The sequence below is a fragment of the Botryllus schlosseri genome, chromosome 1 (genome assembly GCF_051294905.1).
Source record: "Botryllus schlosseri isolate E-star chromosome 1, Bs_hap1, whole genome shotgun sequence".
NCBI classification, from domain to species: Eukaryota; Metazoa; Chordata; class Ascidiacea; order Stolidobranchia; family Styelidae; genus Botryllus; species Botryllus schlosseri.
Window position 1 is genome coordinate 14186465 of NC_137236.1, and position 18637 is coordinate 14205101.

Here is an 18637-nt window from a genome sequence, read left to right on the forward strand (position 1 = left end):
ATCAATATTAGTAGTTTCACATATTACCATCAAATATTTATAATTTCTCAACCCCTGTAATCAAATTCACCGATATAGTTGATGGAGGGATTGTTTTCGAAAATTCAGGGCGAGTTATAAATGATGATGCATATTAGAGTGGGCCAATTTCTATTAGTCACTATGCTGCACTCTTTTATTTCTTGACCTCCCATCAAGATTGTCGGTATAGTGGTAAGATATTGGAATCTCCCAAACGTACCAGAAACAAATTTCCTTCGTGAGGAGCGCACGTTTCCAAGTTGGCGTTTCTATATCATGCATCATTTTCTCCCGCTGCTCGCATCTGTTCTGCACTCTGGGGCTCTGATTGCAGAAAGCGGTACTATATTAAAATCGAAAAATGAAGGTGCAATGAATCGCGATGAGCGCGAAGACAATTTCAATAGCAATTAAATTTCTAAAATATTAATTACTCATTCAAAAATTCGGGAGTCAATTCGTACATTCAATTTTCATCTCGACGGTCGCCAACGCATACTAGTTGAATTACGTGTCCACGGTAGCACAAATTTGCTTCTACGACCGCAGGTTTCCTACCTCTGGCTTAGTTCTTTTAACACTCTGTTGATTGAGAGGTCATTTTGCGCACCTGCAATCTATAGCGATGTAGTAGATGTGTATTGTGGTGAATTTTTGTTTTTATGACTTATGGAAAATTTGGGGTTCCGCGAAGGCTTGAAGATTAGCGTAAGTGTCCGCCGGTTATTAAAGATGGAGAACCACTGTTGAAAACCTTGCCAAAAACTGCAGCCAAAACTTGAGCAGGCCCTACGTAAAAACACCTCATCAGAAATATGTCGGCGCTTACCGCGTTTGACAACATGCGGAGTCTCAATACGAATCAATATCAGTTCAGCAGTGGTCTTCATGCTCGTGTAACTCACACTTCAATATTTTTTAATGAAAATAGTTCAAAACTCCAAACACACGACTTTATTCCAGGAGCTCAGTTTCTTCATTCTCTTCGGAATAACTGTGAGTTTCCTCAACTTCCTCGCCATGACTGCATCTCCCACTCTCGCATCGTGTGTCACGGCAAGGATCATGCTTGGCGTAGGACCAGCTTGTATATACGCCGGTTTGCTAACGAAGACCGTGCGAGTCGTCATCATTTTCAGGTCAAGATCAGCTCTATCCATACAGGTATCGTTTTATTTATTGATCAATTCCTGCTATATTTTGAACGCAAGGCATTGGATATCACTCAAGCAAAGTTGTAAAAAGTGGGTTGAGCATGACTTTAGCTTGAAACATGCGTCTCTTCAGCATATGACTTCCAAGAACTAACCCGAAACACAGCCCCGAAATCAACCCTTATATATATCCTAACCCCAAGTCTAACCATACCCCAACCACAAATCCACCCATAACCCATCCATAACCCGTTATTTGACCCAGATGTTCATGTTTCGGAAGCCCAATTGTGTAGGGTTACCATATTTTGGAATCGGTAAAGGAGGATACTATTTCAAAATTTTCAAACTTGGAATCCCGGAGGAAAATCTTTAAAAAATGGCAAATTTTTCCCACTTCATGGTCGGTTGAATGAAAAAAGGTCAAATTCCGCGCCCAGTGCCCAAAATACATTTTTTTCACATTATCAGGTGGCTGACAAAAAAAGGTCAACTTTCCGGCTCAGCTCCCGAAATAGCCCCCGGAGCTTTACTTCAGTGTTGATTTACTGTATTTCGGTCGAATTCACCCTACATTTAACAAGAATTCTAAAAAAGAGGACAAAATCTCAAAAAGGAGGACATTAAGCGTCCTTGGAGGACATTTTCAAATATCTGAAAAAGGAGGACAAATCCTCATAAAGGAGGACGTATGGTAACCCTGAAATTGTCGCATGCTGAAGTGTCGCATGCTAAAATGTCTCATGCTCATACGTGCACAGACCGTTCCATAGCGATGACGATCATAACATTGGACACAGTATGTATTAACGGTGTAAACACTGTTCCAAGTTTCCAAGATTGACACTTGAACATAACGGCAGTAATTCAGTCATCAAAGTCGAATATGTTGATATGTGTGCTGATCTGGCCTCTTTCAATCCCTATATTTCACGGTATGGGTCGATTTTGACGGTGTTCCATTTCGCGACAGGTGATGAAATTTCTGATGGTATATCTCGATGATGTCTTCCAATAGTGCGCTACGTTTAACGATTGGAATGCAAATATATATTAGTTACTTTTATATTTTCGAATGTCGTTTCGCCACTAAATTACATAATGTTATAGATCAGTATAATGGTGCTTTCAGGTGGATTAATTACATTTGCTTTATGCCTTGCTATTCTACATATACAAATTCTCCATAGATGAAGTTGTATCTGCAACCGAGCTGTCAAATCGTCGTGACGTCTGTACTTGTTTTCGTACAAGTTATCGTGGCTGCGCTGTGGCTCACCCTCAGCCCGGTCGCCATCACCATGCATTACCCAACACACGAAGTGGTGTACCGAGGCTGCGCTCATCTGGTCGACCTCCAAGTTCTTATGGCAATTACATATCCGCTTTTGTTAATCACCGTATGCACTGTGCTGGCCACTTTCAATAGAAAGATTCCAACTGAATTCAACGAAACGAAGTACATCGGTGAGTTGGGATAATTTTTCAGCGGTCTTTGACTTTATTCAGCAATATTTCTCAATTTCTAGGATTCTCCATGTACTCGACTTGTGTTATCTGGTTGGCATTTCTGTCTATATTCATCACAAATACCGAAGATCTTAGCCAACGGGTGAGATTTACTGCGTACAGAGTTTTCCGGCATCTTGGAACCTGTTCGCGAACTGTACGGCACCGAATGTGTTCGTGATTCGTTCACTTTCGCCAGTGAGATGCGAAACCTGAACCTTCCTAATTCAGAAGTGTTCTTGAGCTCATTTGATATCTCTAGTCTCTTTACAAACGTTCCGCTGCAAGAAACTATCGATATTTGTGCGAACGCGCTTTACGGCGGTAAGCTAGCACCACCATCAATGCCGCGTAAAGTTTTTGTTGAACTTTTACAGGCAGCTACATGTTCTGTTGAATTTAGCTTTAACGATGTTATCTATAAACAAATAGACGGCATATCGATGGGATCTCCCTTGGGACCTACTTTGGCTAACATTTTCGTAGGATTTTATGAGGTCGAGCTTCTCACCCAGCGTGTTTCCGTCAAACCGGTGTTGTACCGACGTTATGTAGACGATACTTTTGTCATTTTCAGAAATGAGATAGACTGTGATCAATTTCTCATTCACTTAAACTCGCTTCACCCGGCTCTGTTATTCACAATTGAAAAAGAACGAAATAACTCATTGTCATTTATGGACGTTTTAGTCGAAAAACATGATACCAATAAATTTGAAACATCAATCTTCCGGAAACCGACATTCACTGGCCAATACCTTCGTTGGAACTCATTTAGTCCTAGCCGCAGAAAAATCAACCTCATAGGCACCCTCGTGCATAGAGCGTTGATGATATGTTCGGGTAATAAACTGAACTCAGAACTTGACAATATCCGGAAAATCTTACTTGATAACGGTTACCCTGAACATGTCATCAACCGTGGCATAGAGAGGAAAGTAACGCATTTCAATGCAGAAAAGTCAACAGAGCCTACCGAACGAACAACCAAAGATGTTTACATCCATTTACCTTGGATAGGGCCTATTTCCACCCGCTTTGAAAAGCAATTGATTTCATCGGTCAATAAGTGTTACGACACAGTGAAGACCAACGTGATTTTCACGACAACGCAACTGCTCCCCGCAACACGTAAAGACGTGCTACCCGCACTTCAGCAAAGCAATGTAGTTTACGAATTTAAGTGCCACTGTGATTGTGGCTACGTGGGAAGAACGTCAAAGCGCTTGCAGGAACGCATAAATCAGCATGTCCCTAGATTCATTAGAACACGCTCGATGAAAAGCTCACCCTTAACTCACCCGCTCAAGATTGATGCGGACCAATCAAAGGCCATAAATTCTGCAATTGGCAAACACTTGTTGGATAATCCCGCCTGTGCGAAAAATTATCGAGACGACAGATTTCGCATACTCGGAAAGGGTCGCTCACACTTTCATTTGTGCGCCTTGGAGTCGACTTTTATCAAAATACACCAGCCAAGGCTGTGTCAACAAAAAGAGTTCGTGTATCATTTAAAAATAGTACATTGAACGCTCTCGTATTCGACATTTCGTGCTGGTGACGTCATATTTTGTGTTACGATTGTTGATATACGCTGTTCTTTCGAATTCTCTACTAGTTGCTGACGATTACCCCTGACGAGTGTCAGCCGAAAATATTCGGGTTCATTTTAATATGAATATACTATTCAATTGTATATTGAAGTTCTGTACCTCAAAGAAGCTGTTCAGAGTTTTCCGAATAAATCAACCTGGTTTCGTTACGTTAAGGTTCTGACAACGTCGATTTGTGTGAGTCTCAGCGCCACTACTGTGTTGATATGTTACTTTGGACCAAAGTGCTTTAAAATCATATTTCGCCCTTCGTTGAACAACATGAACTCAGTGCTGTCGCCGAAGTAAGTGTATTTTGAGTGTGCAACTGTGCATGTACGCAGCTCACGCTATATAGCGAATTATGGCTCCTTCGACGAAAAGGGTTTCCGACCACTGTCATAAAATGACCAAAATATCTTTAACGAGGACTACATCGTTATGCAGCATTCTACGGTCGGCCGTCATCATCATCAAAGCACCCATTCCGTATCAATAATATATATCTACTCTGCTGTAACTGTCGAACCAACGACGATTTTGGGGGTTCCAGCCACTCCATATCGTACACGTGCAAATTGTCCGTAGGCTCATACTCCATGTTTTTCGAAAGTTCTGTACGATTATGGCATAATTAAAAGGCATTATTTTTAAACATTTTAAAATACCGTTTGTTTTAAGTACAACCCTGTTTAGAGGAGTTACCGTAACTGCGTTAGATGTGTAATATATATTAGATTTTTGTTATGTGAATCAGCTAACATTTGGGGTTCCTCGAAGCCTTGCATATCTTCGTGGGATTTATCGGGGTCAGGCTGAAGAACCACTAGAGTGCCAGACTGTACTAACCCCACACGAGTTAGAAAAGTAATTTATTACTGACAGCTTCAGAGCATAACTATGAAAAAAGAGGAAACCAGCCAGTCGCGAATCATTTTTCTACGTCGTGTGTGTATGAGTATATAGCTATCGTGAAATGAAACATCCGTGCGATTCGTATAGCGCTTTTAGTGCTTTGCGATCATATGACCTAATTGAATAAGGACTAACCGAAATGATTTTGTTCCGAAGAAAATGATAGGAATTGGTAAGGCTCAGATAAGTACCAGATCCACGTAAAAAAACGGCATCAGGAATCTATTACTCTGCATTCGCAATAAACTATGGGACGAATTACTCCTCGATAGTGAATCCAAATCCCTTGGGACTGACACCACATATATGCTCACAGCGGAGTTGACGATCTTATATCTATATATTGTTCTTTTCAACTTGGAGAAACCATATCTTCTGTATGTAAATCTTGTTTTGCGCATTCATCATTCCAATGTTGATTACAATAATCCACCTGTCACCATACATAATTACAGGAATAGCTCATACAATCAGTCAGCAACCGCATCAACTTCGCCGACGCAAACAGCTATGTGAGGAACTGCAGGTGAGTATTTTCCTGCGTTTCAGTATCATCAGTCACTTTAGTTTAGTTTTAATCTTCTCATCATTGCAATAAACTACTACCAGCACTTCACTCGCCGAGTCGCCACGACTAATGTAACAAACTTTCTACCTCATTACTTGCATTGGAAGTAGCCTACAGTTCACCAATGAAGCTAAATATATACTAAATGAAGTTTGAAAAGTCAACTCATTCTCATTGCAACTGTTATCCCACCATTCAGACCCATCACCGGAACATTTTCTGTTGAAGGTTCGGCCTTGTTCATTCCGAAGATACTAAATCAAGTCTGACACAAGCAAAGATTGAAGGACTTTTTGTCATGCCATCACGTATTTTAAGCTGTGCTTGAATTTGTGTGCGTAGTCTATACATACACTGCTACTAACTCGCATTCAAATAGGTATTAATAAAATAGCAAGGTATTTGATAGGGATGGTGTGAACGTGAGGTTCACGTTCGCGTTCTGTGTGTGACCCTCGGAAATTCAGAGGTTCACGTTCACAAACGAACCTTGGTAGGTTCTGAACTGTGAACCGTTTTTATATATTACAATTTTCACGTCATTACAACATCTTTGATTGAAATTTATTGCATTTCAACTGTGGAAATATCCAGCTTTCTGTTTGTGAATATTTAGTGACTCGCTCTGCTATGAGCTTGACCCGAAATCACACAACATCAAGAGCGAATACGCTACATGTAGGTAATCAGCGAATGATGCTTATTCAAACAATCAATGAAATTGATATCGTTGACTGATGTAAAATATCTAGCAAGCGCACAGGGCCAAGCTCGATTTCATAAGTTTATTGCACCATTCATCAAAAACCAAATCCGTGCGATTGGGGTGTTGGCTGCTGCTGCATAACTTGTTAATGGGGTAAACCCCATTTTACACTATGCTCAATATCAACGTAGCAACACTCAGACGTCGTAGCATTGTCCGGTCTGGCCTAGACCATTAGGGCGTAAGCATTATATTCCCTTGCAAGTCCTCGTATAAATTGTTGGCAAAGCGTCGGAAGATATTGAGTTTTATCGGATAATTATATCATTTTGATTGCTCCAGTTGATGCATTTGGCGACGTTTAAAAAGTCACTCTGTGCTTCAGCATTATGGCATTTTGTGGCCCGAGTCGTCGCGAAGTATCGTGTACATTAATATATATCACTTCACTGAAATGTAAGGTTGGAATTAGCAATATGACGTCAAATGACGTCATGAGCTTCACGCTCGCGTTCACACAGAACACACACGTTCGCGTTCACGCCACCCCTAGACTATTTATTATAGCTATAGTCCCATATCTGTGAAAATGATGATTTTCGTGATTGATACATTACCAAACTGTTCTATGTATCGTACGGTGCATGCCTCGTGTTCGATGACGACTCATTTTGGTGTGTTCAATTTGGTTAAGTAAATAAACGGTGATGGGCAAACGACGTATTTGAGTCTCATGTATACTTTCGCCTTAAGAGGGGACGATTTTGCAAATCCCTCCATGGCGCAGGATAACCTATTTATGAATGACATTGACGAGAATGTGGCAAAAGGTCAATCAGTTGTTGCTCGCTATATGCAACGCAGCCTGCCGTGGACTCCTCTTAGAGACTTTGTCACGTGAAATTATTTATTGAATAATGGAATCACCATAGAGCATCCCATGCCGGGTGTTATTTTTCGTTCCTAAAAGACCATGGCTAAAATATCTAGGCATAGGGCCATAGGCCATGTTTAAACATAATTGACTGTAACTTGGGTTACCATATATTGGAAACCGGAGAGGAGGAGACTTATTCAAAATCCTCAAAGTTTGTTAACAAAAAAAATTCAAAACGGCTGATGTTGAACATCTTGTGGTGTTGCCCAGATCTGCTGTAAAGGCATGTACAGGAGTACGGATTGTCAAAAAGGAAGACATTTTTGATTTCCTGAAAAAAGAGGACAAATCCTCCTATATGAGGACGTACGATAACCCTAGATAAATGTTTATTGCTGTACTGTATTGAAAACTATGTCGGTGCATGGCATAGCCTACTTGTTGATCGCGTTGACGTGGTTAGCTGATTATATACACTCTCGAATTGATCGTCAGACATGCTTACATTGTGACGCAAGTTGCTTTCGTGGGTGTAATTTCTCTTTTTGTATTGAAACAGGAAAAATATAAAGATAAGTGTCGGTTAGTTCATAAAGTGGAGGAATTATGCGAACCATGAATAATGACACTTCACACTGCAAATATAGGAGCAATTTTTACCATTATATATTCAGTGCCGTGATGTAAGACTGTTTCAACAAGTTGTCATGATAACATTACTAATTAAAAATATGCAAACCTCTTCAAAATTATACTTTCTACTTTACAAAGAGATGTACAAGTAAGTAGTCATGTCTAAAAATGTGTTAAATGAAGAAGTCTAAAAGATAACCACATGAGAGAGTTAGCAAAACGTACTTGAGTACTCAGAAAAAGTAGAAGTACTTCGTTACGTACCAGAGACCAATTTTGATGTATGTTAATCTTCCAATACTCACAGCAACTCTATGTGCTATATCTTTCTTGGAACTGCTTCTTGTAGAAGTTTCACAATTCTCTCATCTTGCGATATCATCATTTTCGAAACATGAACACACCGTGCATACTTCGCATTTTTTTAAAATTAAAAATAACAAGTAAATGCTTGAACGTAAACGTAAACTGATTAGGAAGAAAATCTTATGCGGTTGTTTTAAATGCTTCCTTTATAGTAGACCTGGGCGTTGTGCAGGCCGTGACGCGATTCTGAGCGGCCCGAGCAAAGTTCCTCGTAATTTAGACTATAAAATCTATGTAATGCGTGAACAAAGACCACTGTATAAAATGACCCGGAATGCATTTACTTTTAACTATAGTGTATTTATGTACCGTGACTACGTAACCTACATACGTCGTGTGAGCAATCCATTCTCAACATAAAGCCAATACAGCAAATTATATCGTAGCAATAAAAGTTACAAGGCACTGTTTCCATGTTCGTTTCTAGGTCTGTGCTTTAAGTTGTTACGTCCTGCGTTTCCGAATCCTGATTCGTAAAATAACGCAATGAGTGCACGTGATTAGCGGTCGTCCTCACTCACAAGCGATGTTATGTCAAGCAATGAAAGATACGCTTGAAGCCCTACATTTCAGCAAGATATGGAGCACTAAATATCTGTCTAATGTAGGGGTGTCAAACTCAAATTGAGCCGCGAGCCGCATTCAAACCATCTGATCGCTCTCAGGCCGGACCATTCAAATGATTGAAATTCCATTCCCTTGTTTTTTTGCTTGAATACTCAATTATTAAACCTACACAATAATATATTACATTATAACGGATCATAGGGTTCTACTCTAGCAACACCTTTAGTAGCGACAATGGAGTTAGCAAAATTAGGATTATGGCCGGTTAAATACGGTAAAATAAACTGCTAAAAGGGTAGCTCTAACGACGATTTATATGTCATGTGTATGTAGGGTTGCATTTAAAAAAAATCAATTGAAATCATATATGTTTAAAACAAGGCCCTTGTTTAAAATATGATTTTTAGTGTTTTTTTAAAGCCACGACGTCACGAACATTGAAGTGTGACGTCATAGTGGATTGTCAATGACAATTGAAAATATAACGTAAATATAGCTCCTTGACGAAATATCTGCACTATTGCCGTTGAACCGACTATGTTGCGGGTACCAATCATCCCATATCGATATACGTCGGCTATCGGCTAGTTTGTCCGTAGGCTCATATAACATGTTTTTTGAAAAGTATTTAAACGATTATGGCATAGTTTCGCAACTTAAAAAAATCTCGTTTTTTAAAAAAGGCCTTTGTTTAAAACGCTGTTTGAAACAAAGGCTTTTTTAAAAAAACGAGAGTGTTTTAAAACAGCGTTTGTTTTAAATGCAACCATGTGTATGGGTTATGAGGAATACGAGAGATATGTTAAAGCTGATTCATTACTATTGTATCGCGATTCGGGTTTCTCCGTATGCAGAGGTGCTGTAAAGTCATAAGCGAAATTGAGAGTTTGTCCACAAAAATTTGAATTATCTTTTTCTGTAACAATTATATTCTCCATATTACCTGCATATACCGGTTTCTCACTATGGCGATTTCACTTCTGTGAATAACTACATTTTGGTCCATAATTCGGTAAAACTCGGATTTGAGTGTGTATTTTTTGCCTTCTCATAATTGGGCGTAAATGACGGCTCTTCCTTGCTGACAGTGACTAGAGTGAAACCACAACTGCACTGTCGGATGGTTATGATGTGATCTGTTGCCAATTGAACATACTCGACATTTGCTATCTTGAGGGATTATCTGATCATAATATTTCCTACAAAAAATATCAACATTTGCAAGAAATGTGCTTGATAATACAGACATTTTTCAAAATAGTTTCACGGGCATAGGATGAATTGGTCTGACGAGCCGGATGCGGCCCGTGGGCCGTATGTCTGACACTCCAGATTTGTGTGAATACGTCCAAAAAACATGTAGTATGAGCCTACGGACGACTTGCACCCACAATAGTCGATGTATAAAGGAAAGGACGTAGTTTATTTTTGTCCTTGATGTTTTTGCGGCATATACACCGACTCATGATACACATACACACGATCTGTGCATAAGCATACCATGAGTGCATGATGTGCATATGCCGCTGGACAAGGAAGTGCAGATATAGCCTTTACGGCTTTCTAAGTCATGCACCACCACTCCATGCTATCCCAGTAATGCATGAGCGCCAAGCAGGGAAGTCATGGATACCAGTGTTACTAATCAGATCTTCGGTCAGATCCGGCCGGGAATAGAACCCACGACCTACCGATCAAGAAGCCGGACGCTTCACCATTACGCTATCTTGTCGGTATACGATGTATACGATGTGGGGTGGCTGTAACGCGTAACCCTCGAAATCGTCGTCGGTTCAATAATAATTTTTGCACGTAGAAATATATCATTGGTTTGGTACGAAGTGGGTGTTCTGATAATGATGACCGACGACCGTACAAATGCTGCATAACGATGTAGTCTTGGTTATAGGTATTTTTCGTCTGTTTATGACAGTAATCGGAAGCCGTTTTCGCCGAAAGAGCCATATTTGCCCTATATTCTTCATTGTCATGCCAATTCACTGAGACGTCCACAATTCGTGATGTCATGGCTAAAACCAAAACAAAAAACAAAACAATGAACAGCGTGTTTTAAACAAGGGCCTTGTTTTAAGCATGTCTGTTTTAAATTGATTTTTGTTTCTAATACAACCCTAGGTAGGCAGATATGTGCTTGAAATCATTCATACATCCGCATTATACGAGACGATAAACGCCATTTCACCCGCAAAAGTGATTTAATCTTAACAGACGGGCCTTCGATGTAAATATACGACTCGAGTCTATTGACTTTCGATTTTCTTCGCCACTCAACCCAACCCCAGTCACGATTATATACCGCGACAAACAGAAAGTGTCGTTTGGAATCTTGGACTAATGTGTACTGTTTATGATTTTACACCTGATTCATAGCTCTATATTCCTTCTTACTTGCACTTGTTGTATAGCCCAGTCCATACTTGTCCACGCGTAATTCGCTTTCAGCTAAAAGAGTGTGTGGTGGGTGGGTATTTGTGATGAGTGGTGCTTATAGCTGCTAAGGCTGTGCGCACCAGAACCGTGTTTACTGCTTATTCCTTAAATCCCTTGTTATATGTCTCTTCCGGTCAATATAACATAGTCGATTGACGGTTGAATCGTTCTCTGATTAACTATGAGAGAAAATACTGTGTAAGGTGTTCGATACTTTTGTGCGGCTCTGCTCAGATGGGTCCGTTCTATGGAATGTTTATTACAGAAGAGCACGAAATGGTCCACCGTTTCCGGCACACCACATTCCGCACACAGTCCACTTTCGTGTAAGCCGAGTTTGTGCAGGTGTTTGTTTAGCCTGCGATGACCGGTGTACAATCGGGTCAAGATCGAATTCTCTCTTCGGCTCCGATGGGTTTGCTTATGAAAAGTTACTTGGAGCGACTCCATCTCCTGATTGCCGAGTTCGTTCATTTGTTGAGTGGCATTACGTCGTATGTCCCTGTAATATTCTGCTACGATGGCTTGACATTCTTTTACTGTATGTGGATCCATGTTTGGATGAGCGACGGGTTTTCTGAATGCTTCCTTTGCTAATTTATCGGCGGTTTCGTTATATTCACACCGTAAATGGGGGGGGGGGGGGGGGGGGGTTGTGTAGCGCCAAGTGTACCTGTTTGATGCAGGTATGATCAGACTAGTTGACCTGCACGGTCGTATCGATCAATACTACCTGATACCGAATACTGTGCAATGTGCATGCATAGTTTCTGTACCCCGACTATTGCTGTCTATTTGTTATGTATTTCGGTTCGATGAAAAATAAAAACTTTCTCTCCCTTTCTTAATCGAAGATATATCTGGACTTGCTAGCGACTGAACAACATTTCTTTATTGGTGAGTTTTGTTTCAATTTCGATGGTTGTGATCTATTCATGGTTTAAAACAGTTTTCGGTAACCTTAACTTATATTGGAGTCGCCATAACTCATCATATTTAATTTATTACCATTCCAATTTAATACTGAAAATGACTGATCAATTTTTATTTTATTCGCACCTTCTCCTGTGTCGTCGCAATGACCAAAACCGGATAGCTGTAACTGGGCTGGAAAGGTCGATACTTTACCTTGGTAAAGAAAATCTTTTGTATTAGGACAGAGCAAAATCATTCACCATGCTATCATAGACCAAATTTTTATTTTACTAGGCAGCGACGTTTGGTTGTTTGGGGTATTCATGGTGTTTGTCGACTACTATGGTCATTTACACCAGGCCGATATTCTTGTTATTTTCCGTAACTGCCGACTTATAGCACGGCCCACCTCTAGGCTTTTGTAAGACACCGCTGACGCGGATGAGGTGGCGAGGAGGAGCCTAGGTAAACCTCCAAAACGTAGGCATCGGAATTCGGAAGTCGACCTCGGTCGGACTCGAACCCGTACCCATTGGTGTTGCAGCCGCGGATTATACCACTGCGCTATCTCGTCACTTAGGCAGCGACGTGTGGTGAGGTTCATGATCGGGAAGACACATTTTCATTCTTAACATAAAATAAAAAAGGCTACGTGATTGAGCTGACGATTTGATTCTTGTAACATTACCACTACTCACGTTCAGGTTACTTAGTAATGTAGTATGCTTAAACTACCCAGTCAACAAAATGGGAAGCGATCGCCCGGCGTATCATGCGCATTCATACAATTTTCGCACTACAGTTGCAGACCCATTAACCCTTTATTGCCGTTCATTAACCCTCTCGCTACTGCAGCTTACAACCGCTAGTGACCCTATCGCTATACCTGAATCATTGTTGCGTTCTGGCAGATATATTAACGTTATGATGCAAGCAATCTTCCCTCTAAGCTGCGCACGTGTGCAAATGCGCAGTGCTGACACGGTCTCTGCGCTCAAAAAATCCGAAGTGATGACCTTTTTTTAGTCGTTACGCACTGTCGTCCAAGGGTCTGCGCACGATCATACATTCACCCTATCCGTTTTTGGAGGATTCATCAGTATTTCCAGTCTCTAAGCTTGAATATTTACTTAGAAATTCCTTTGATATCCGTTATCCGTAACGATCTTAAAAGATAGCCTCTGTAGAGGTCATTTCAGCGATGTGTTGCACTAATTGCAAAATAAATAAATCAAGTCCGGTATAACAACATGCCTCGATCCAGGCATTTTCATATTCTTATACTAATGTGTCAGTCTGAAATATGGAAGTTGGTAGATCATCAAACTCATAATTTAGACGAACAGGAGGCTTACTTAGGTTGTTACGAGGCACCCCATACAATAAACATATTACATTGCAGCTCATGCTATCGCTCGGCGGAGAAATCACGCAATCAGGGGAGATAAGTAGGCCTATAATGCATAAAGTTTGTGAAATAATAATCGAGCGGGAAATGACTAGGCTCTGGCAAGCGGTGGTGCATTTTTGTAAGTATCAAAGGGCTGTCGATACATTGTGGAGGACCTGATACGGCATAATATCTATATACTGCGATCGTTTTTACCAGATTTAAAACACATTTGATTGACTTGAACACCAGATGATGTGAATGCCTGAAAAGTTCTGGTTCGTGTGAACACAAACTTAAACTAATACATAGCTTTGCATATTAGCTGCCTACACGCACATAACTGCTACACTTCTATTGTTTTTATCCACATTTGAATTATACAGGATGTGATTATTTTAAATGATTCATACATATTGAAGTATTCGTGGCTTGTCTACGTTACGAAAACGTTATGTACGAAACAAGGAAGGATCGGGCTCCGGAAGGATATTTCGAAATGAATACAGCCATGCTAATTGCACAGTGAGGATTTCGAGTAGCGATATAATAAAACAATTTACCCAGCCATCACGATTGATATGTGTTCCTACGATTCATGGTTACATGGAAACCATTTAACCCTTACTGTGGCCTATGATTTTCGAAGTCAATTTGTAGTACTGTTGGAGTCGGTGGTAAAGTGTACCGACTCAGCAGCCGTGATCAAAACGGCTTAATCCAAAATCTGGATAATTTCCATTGAGCTTGCCAACGCTCCCTCACTACATTCATATCTGTTCGTTTGTGAACGTGAACCTCTAAGTTTCGGAGGCTCACGCACAGAACGCGAACGTGAACCCAGTGGTGTAGGAGTATATGGTGCCGCTCGTGGCTATCGTTGAAAATGCTGCCCAAATTTTTAAATAGTTTCAATCTTTTCAATTATATTTACTGGAAATATTGTTGTGCTCACTAAATAAGGTCATCACCCCACATTTCGCTGCCCCGAGCAGCCTGCCGCCTTGGCGCAGAGCCATAAGTGCCAAGTGGTTGATACGCCACTGCGTGAATGATCACACAATCGCTAGTAAGTTCCTCGTTGTCGCTTTAAATAGGTAGGCTAGAGACACATCCTCATTCTATGCAAAGAATGCGGCACCGAAGAAACCGCAGAGCACTATCTGCTTTCTTTTCACGGCAATCGTGATAATAAGTTCTTACGATAGTGATATTAACTTTACATTCAAGGACTTATGGTCAATGATGACGAGATTACCGGAACTTCATTTCAGTCTACTGAAAGCTTCAAATTATAAAACTCTACCAATTTTCGTTTGCGCATAGCGAACGCGAACCGAATGTTCGCACCATCCTTGGATATATGGAACTCTATGGAACTCTATGGAACTCCTTACCAATGGCATATCACAACCAATGATTTATTTTACAGAGAATAGAATAACGCTACTATAGTATGTGTAGTTTTCAGCGATGATTGCACTTCACGTTCTTGCAGCATTGGCATCTATGTTTGGTAGGTGAACTTGAAGATTTCATACTACCACAAAATAAAGTGTTATAACAGCGTTTGTATAGTTCTAGGTTTCTTAAACTCTTTTTACCGCGGACCACACATTTTAGGTCTGGTTTCCGTGAACCCTCCTATCTGTCACCTATTCCGAGAAAATGTTTCTGATTGTGCATCACTAAGCGTTCGAGGTTCCAAGATGAGACTTCGTTCGCATTTTCAATAGGGCCTACCGACCAACTGCTGTTCATATGGTGCCCTTCTCCACTTCGACATTAAAAACCCTCATATGGATATTTGCTATTGCCATCGCCAACAAGGGCGACTCATCTGGCCCTTACGAGCGAGCTGGCGCACGCAAGTACCGCGTTGGTGACCTACGGTATAAAGTGATTTTGTCACGGATTGGCCGTGCATCAATGATTTATTTACTGTACAAAAATATTTTCATAGGCCTTTCATTGATCCCTTAAGACTGGTTCGCGAACCCCCAAAGGATTCACAGAATCCAGATTAAGATTCCTTGGTATAGTAGTTTGGAAAATAATTTAATTAGCTGCGTTCCGATACCCTTTAAAAGGCAGGGTGTGGAAATGCTTAGATTAATTACTCGTTTGTACTTGGCATGACAAAAATCGTCTTCTCAGTAGAAGCTTTCAAATAACTGTACAAGCCCAATTGCCGATTGACTATGTCCAATCAATGCACCTACTTCATATCTACAACGTAGGCTAACATAGTATCGTATTGTAGTTATGTAGCCATTGTGTGAGATTCGTGTGCGCCAAATAATTCAAAGATATAGGCAGCGATTGGAAAAACGAATGAACATCCAATTTGTGGCTATCAGATTGCAACTTGGTTTTCAGAAGATCAGTATATTCTCTTCCGCTCTAAATACATATTATTTTTTTCTGCACAGGAATTATCGGAATCGGATCGGATCAGGTTAGTCCCATTTTGCGAGAACATCTTCTTGTTTATTGATTTCAGAAAGTTGAACTACTGCTAAGCGTGATCTGACGATATATGACGCATCAGAAAACACTCGCCACTTGCAATAAGTTGAAAATACTTCAGTTTGTAACATTGATGCACGTTTAACGTTACCTGCAGTTCCGTTAATTCGCATGGCCCGTAATTGCTGTAGTCATGTCGAACCAGAATAAGATTCCTATGAGCCTCATGTATTTATACAGAATGGTGTTGATGGGTTACGCATAGGGTTGCATTTAAAACAAACGGTGTTTTGAAACACTTTGTTTAAAACAAACCTTGTCTAATTATGCCATAATTGTGTGAATACGTCTGAAAAACATGTAGTGTGAGGCTGCGGAGTCACTGGCGTAGCAGCATGTGCTGCCGCCACTTGCTCTCGCTTAAAATGCCGCCCCCCTAAGTAGGCCGCAGCAAATTTCGACATAGATTCATGTTCAAACAATCTTGTCAATAAAAATAATTACATATAATATGCCGTGTCTCAGCCTCGCCGCCTCAACGTTAATAAGGCCAAAAATAATAAAGACAAGAAATAGCGAACGAATGTATTGTGAAAATAGAAAATCAATTGCCGCCTCAAAGCAAAATCAGCGATAATATCCTCAAATTCAAGTTTTTGAAAGTATAGTCTCTTTCTATATAGGCAGAATGCATAGAGCGGATAGCTGATCATCATTCCTGGTAGAACGTAAATAAGATTTAATCAGTTTAAGCTTTGAAAAGCTCCTCACACAGCTCGCAATTGAAACACCAATGGTCAGATAAAGTTTCAGACACGAGCATAAATATGGTGTCGAATCAAGTAGCTTTGCATTAACTAACCACTGTGTCGCGGGTGGCGAGATAGCGCAGTGGTATAATCCGCGCGGCTGCAACACCAATGGGTGCGGGTTCGAGTCCGACCGAGGTCGACTTCCGAATTCCGATATCTAAGTGTTGGGAGGTTTACCTAGGCTCCTCCTCGCCACCTCATCCGAGTCAGCGGTGTCTTACAAAAGCCTAGAGGTGGGCCGTGCTATAAGTCGGCAGTTACGAAAAATAATGAGAATATCGGCCTGGTGTAAATGACCATAGTAGTCGACAAACACCATGAATACCCCCCCCCCAAAAAAAAAACACTGTGTTCACTCTCGCCTAGACGCGCCAAGCGCGAAAAATTTCAAGAATTCATGATTGAATCGGTCAGTATCATCGGGGATTGCATATACATTGCTATCAATTTTTCCCCCTATCTGCTGACGTAATCAGATTTAACGGTAGAGCTGAGTGAGATGTATTTGAAAAGGTAGGACCCCTCAATAATAATTAAACATCTTCGGGCGCATACCCGTTGACAGGAACGAAACAGCACTTCGTCAGGTCCCCAAAAACTTGGGTCTTGGGCTCCCATAGGGTGATAGACCGACTCCCCCCATCGTATTGATCGCTTTTTCCACGAAATTAGCCGTGCTGTTTAGTGAGCCAGCGCTACGCGCAAAAATATTCCATAATTAATGATAAAATCGGTCAATCAGATCGGGAATCGCATATATATTGCTATCATTTTCTTGTCCTCTCTATGCTCACTTTATCAGATTTACTGGTAGAGCTGAGTGAGGTGTTGTAGTTGACTCTGTCAACGTGAATTGGACTTAGAGTATTATTAGAACTATCATGTGTGGCCAACATACATTGTATCGTATACTTCTTGTAACTAGTCAAAGCCAGAATCGTTTTTGTGTATTGCGCAAGTTTTAGAAAGATATATCTGCCCTTTTCGTACCGCGACTATTTCGCGATCCGTATTCCTATTGGCTAAATTTCACAAACTGTGTTACGTAAAACTAAAGTTCTAGAAAGATATCTCTGCCTTTGTCGTACCGCGACTTTTTCGTGATCCGTATTCCTATTGGCCAGGGGCGGGCAACATACGGCCCGCGGACTGTTTTACGTCTTACATGATAATGTGGCCCGCGGCCTCAGTCTGCCGATATTCCCCACAACTTGCTTACTAGGTCCAATTTCAGTGACTGTATGTTATTATATACGTGTATGCGCACTGCGCAGTGTGCGAGAGTGGAGCTTACGAGTAAGTTCGTCGAAGCGAGAAGACTTGCATCATCGGCATTTACAATGTACTCAACCCTAATGTCGTTTGTGGTAATCATGGTGTTTGTCGACTACACTGGTCATTAACACCAGGCTGATATTTCTTATTTTTGATTCCGTAACTGCCGACATGTACCACGGCACACTTCTAGGCTTTTGTAAGACACCGCTTATGCCAGTGGTTGCCAACTCAAAACGGGTCGCGGGACACTATTCAAATTTCGTTGAGGACGCAGGCCACGTGAATTCAATATCGAGATTAATTAGGCCATACTGTTGAACAACGACGCTACCTCGTCACCTACTCAACCCTAGTGAATTGATATCTTTGTAAATTTGGGGTACTGGACTTATCGAACTCCTTAAAATCCTA

At 40.9% G+C, this 18637-nt stretch overlaps 2 protein-coding genes across 2 annotated transcripts in view; both read left to right on the forward strand.

Moving 5' to 3' along the window:
* Nucleotides 1–6164, forward strand: part of LOC145442744 (metabotropic glutamate receptor 7-like) — a 28060-nt gene extending 21896 nt beyond the window's left edge. Inside the window, exons 18-23 of the mRNA XM_080320732.1 lie at nt 985–1185; nt 2366–2642; nt 2705–2787; nt 4457–4584; nt 5650–5720; nt 5991–6164. Coding sequence (XP_080176858.1) covers nt 985–1185; nt 2366–2642; nt 2705–2787; nt 4457–4584; nt 5650–5710 — 750 coding nt within the window. The 3' untranslated portion in view covers nt 5711–5720; nt 5991–6164. The remainder of the gene's footprint in view (nt 1–984; nt 1186–2365; nt 2643–2704; nt 2788–4456; nt 4585–5649; nt 5721–5990) is intronic.
* An 8924-nt stretch (nt 6165–15088) lies between these two features.
* The window catches only part of LOC145442755 (metabotropic glutamate receptor 7-like), a 37468-nt gene continuing 33919 nt past the window's right edge, over nt 15089–18637 (forward strand). The window contains exons 1-2 of the mRNA XM_080320743.1: nt 15089–15183; nt 16100–16125. Coding sequence (XP_080176869.1) covers nt 15141–15183; nt 16100–16125 — 69 coding nt within the window. The 5' untranslated portion in view covers nt 15089–15140. The remainder of the gene's footprint in view (nt 15184–16099; nt 16126–18637) is intronic.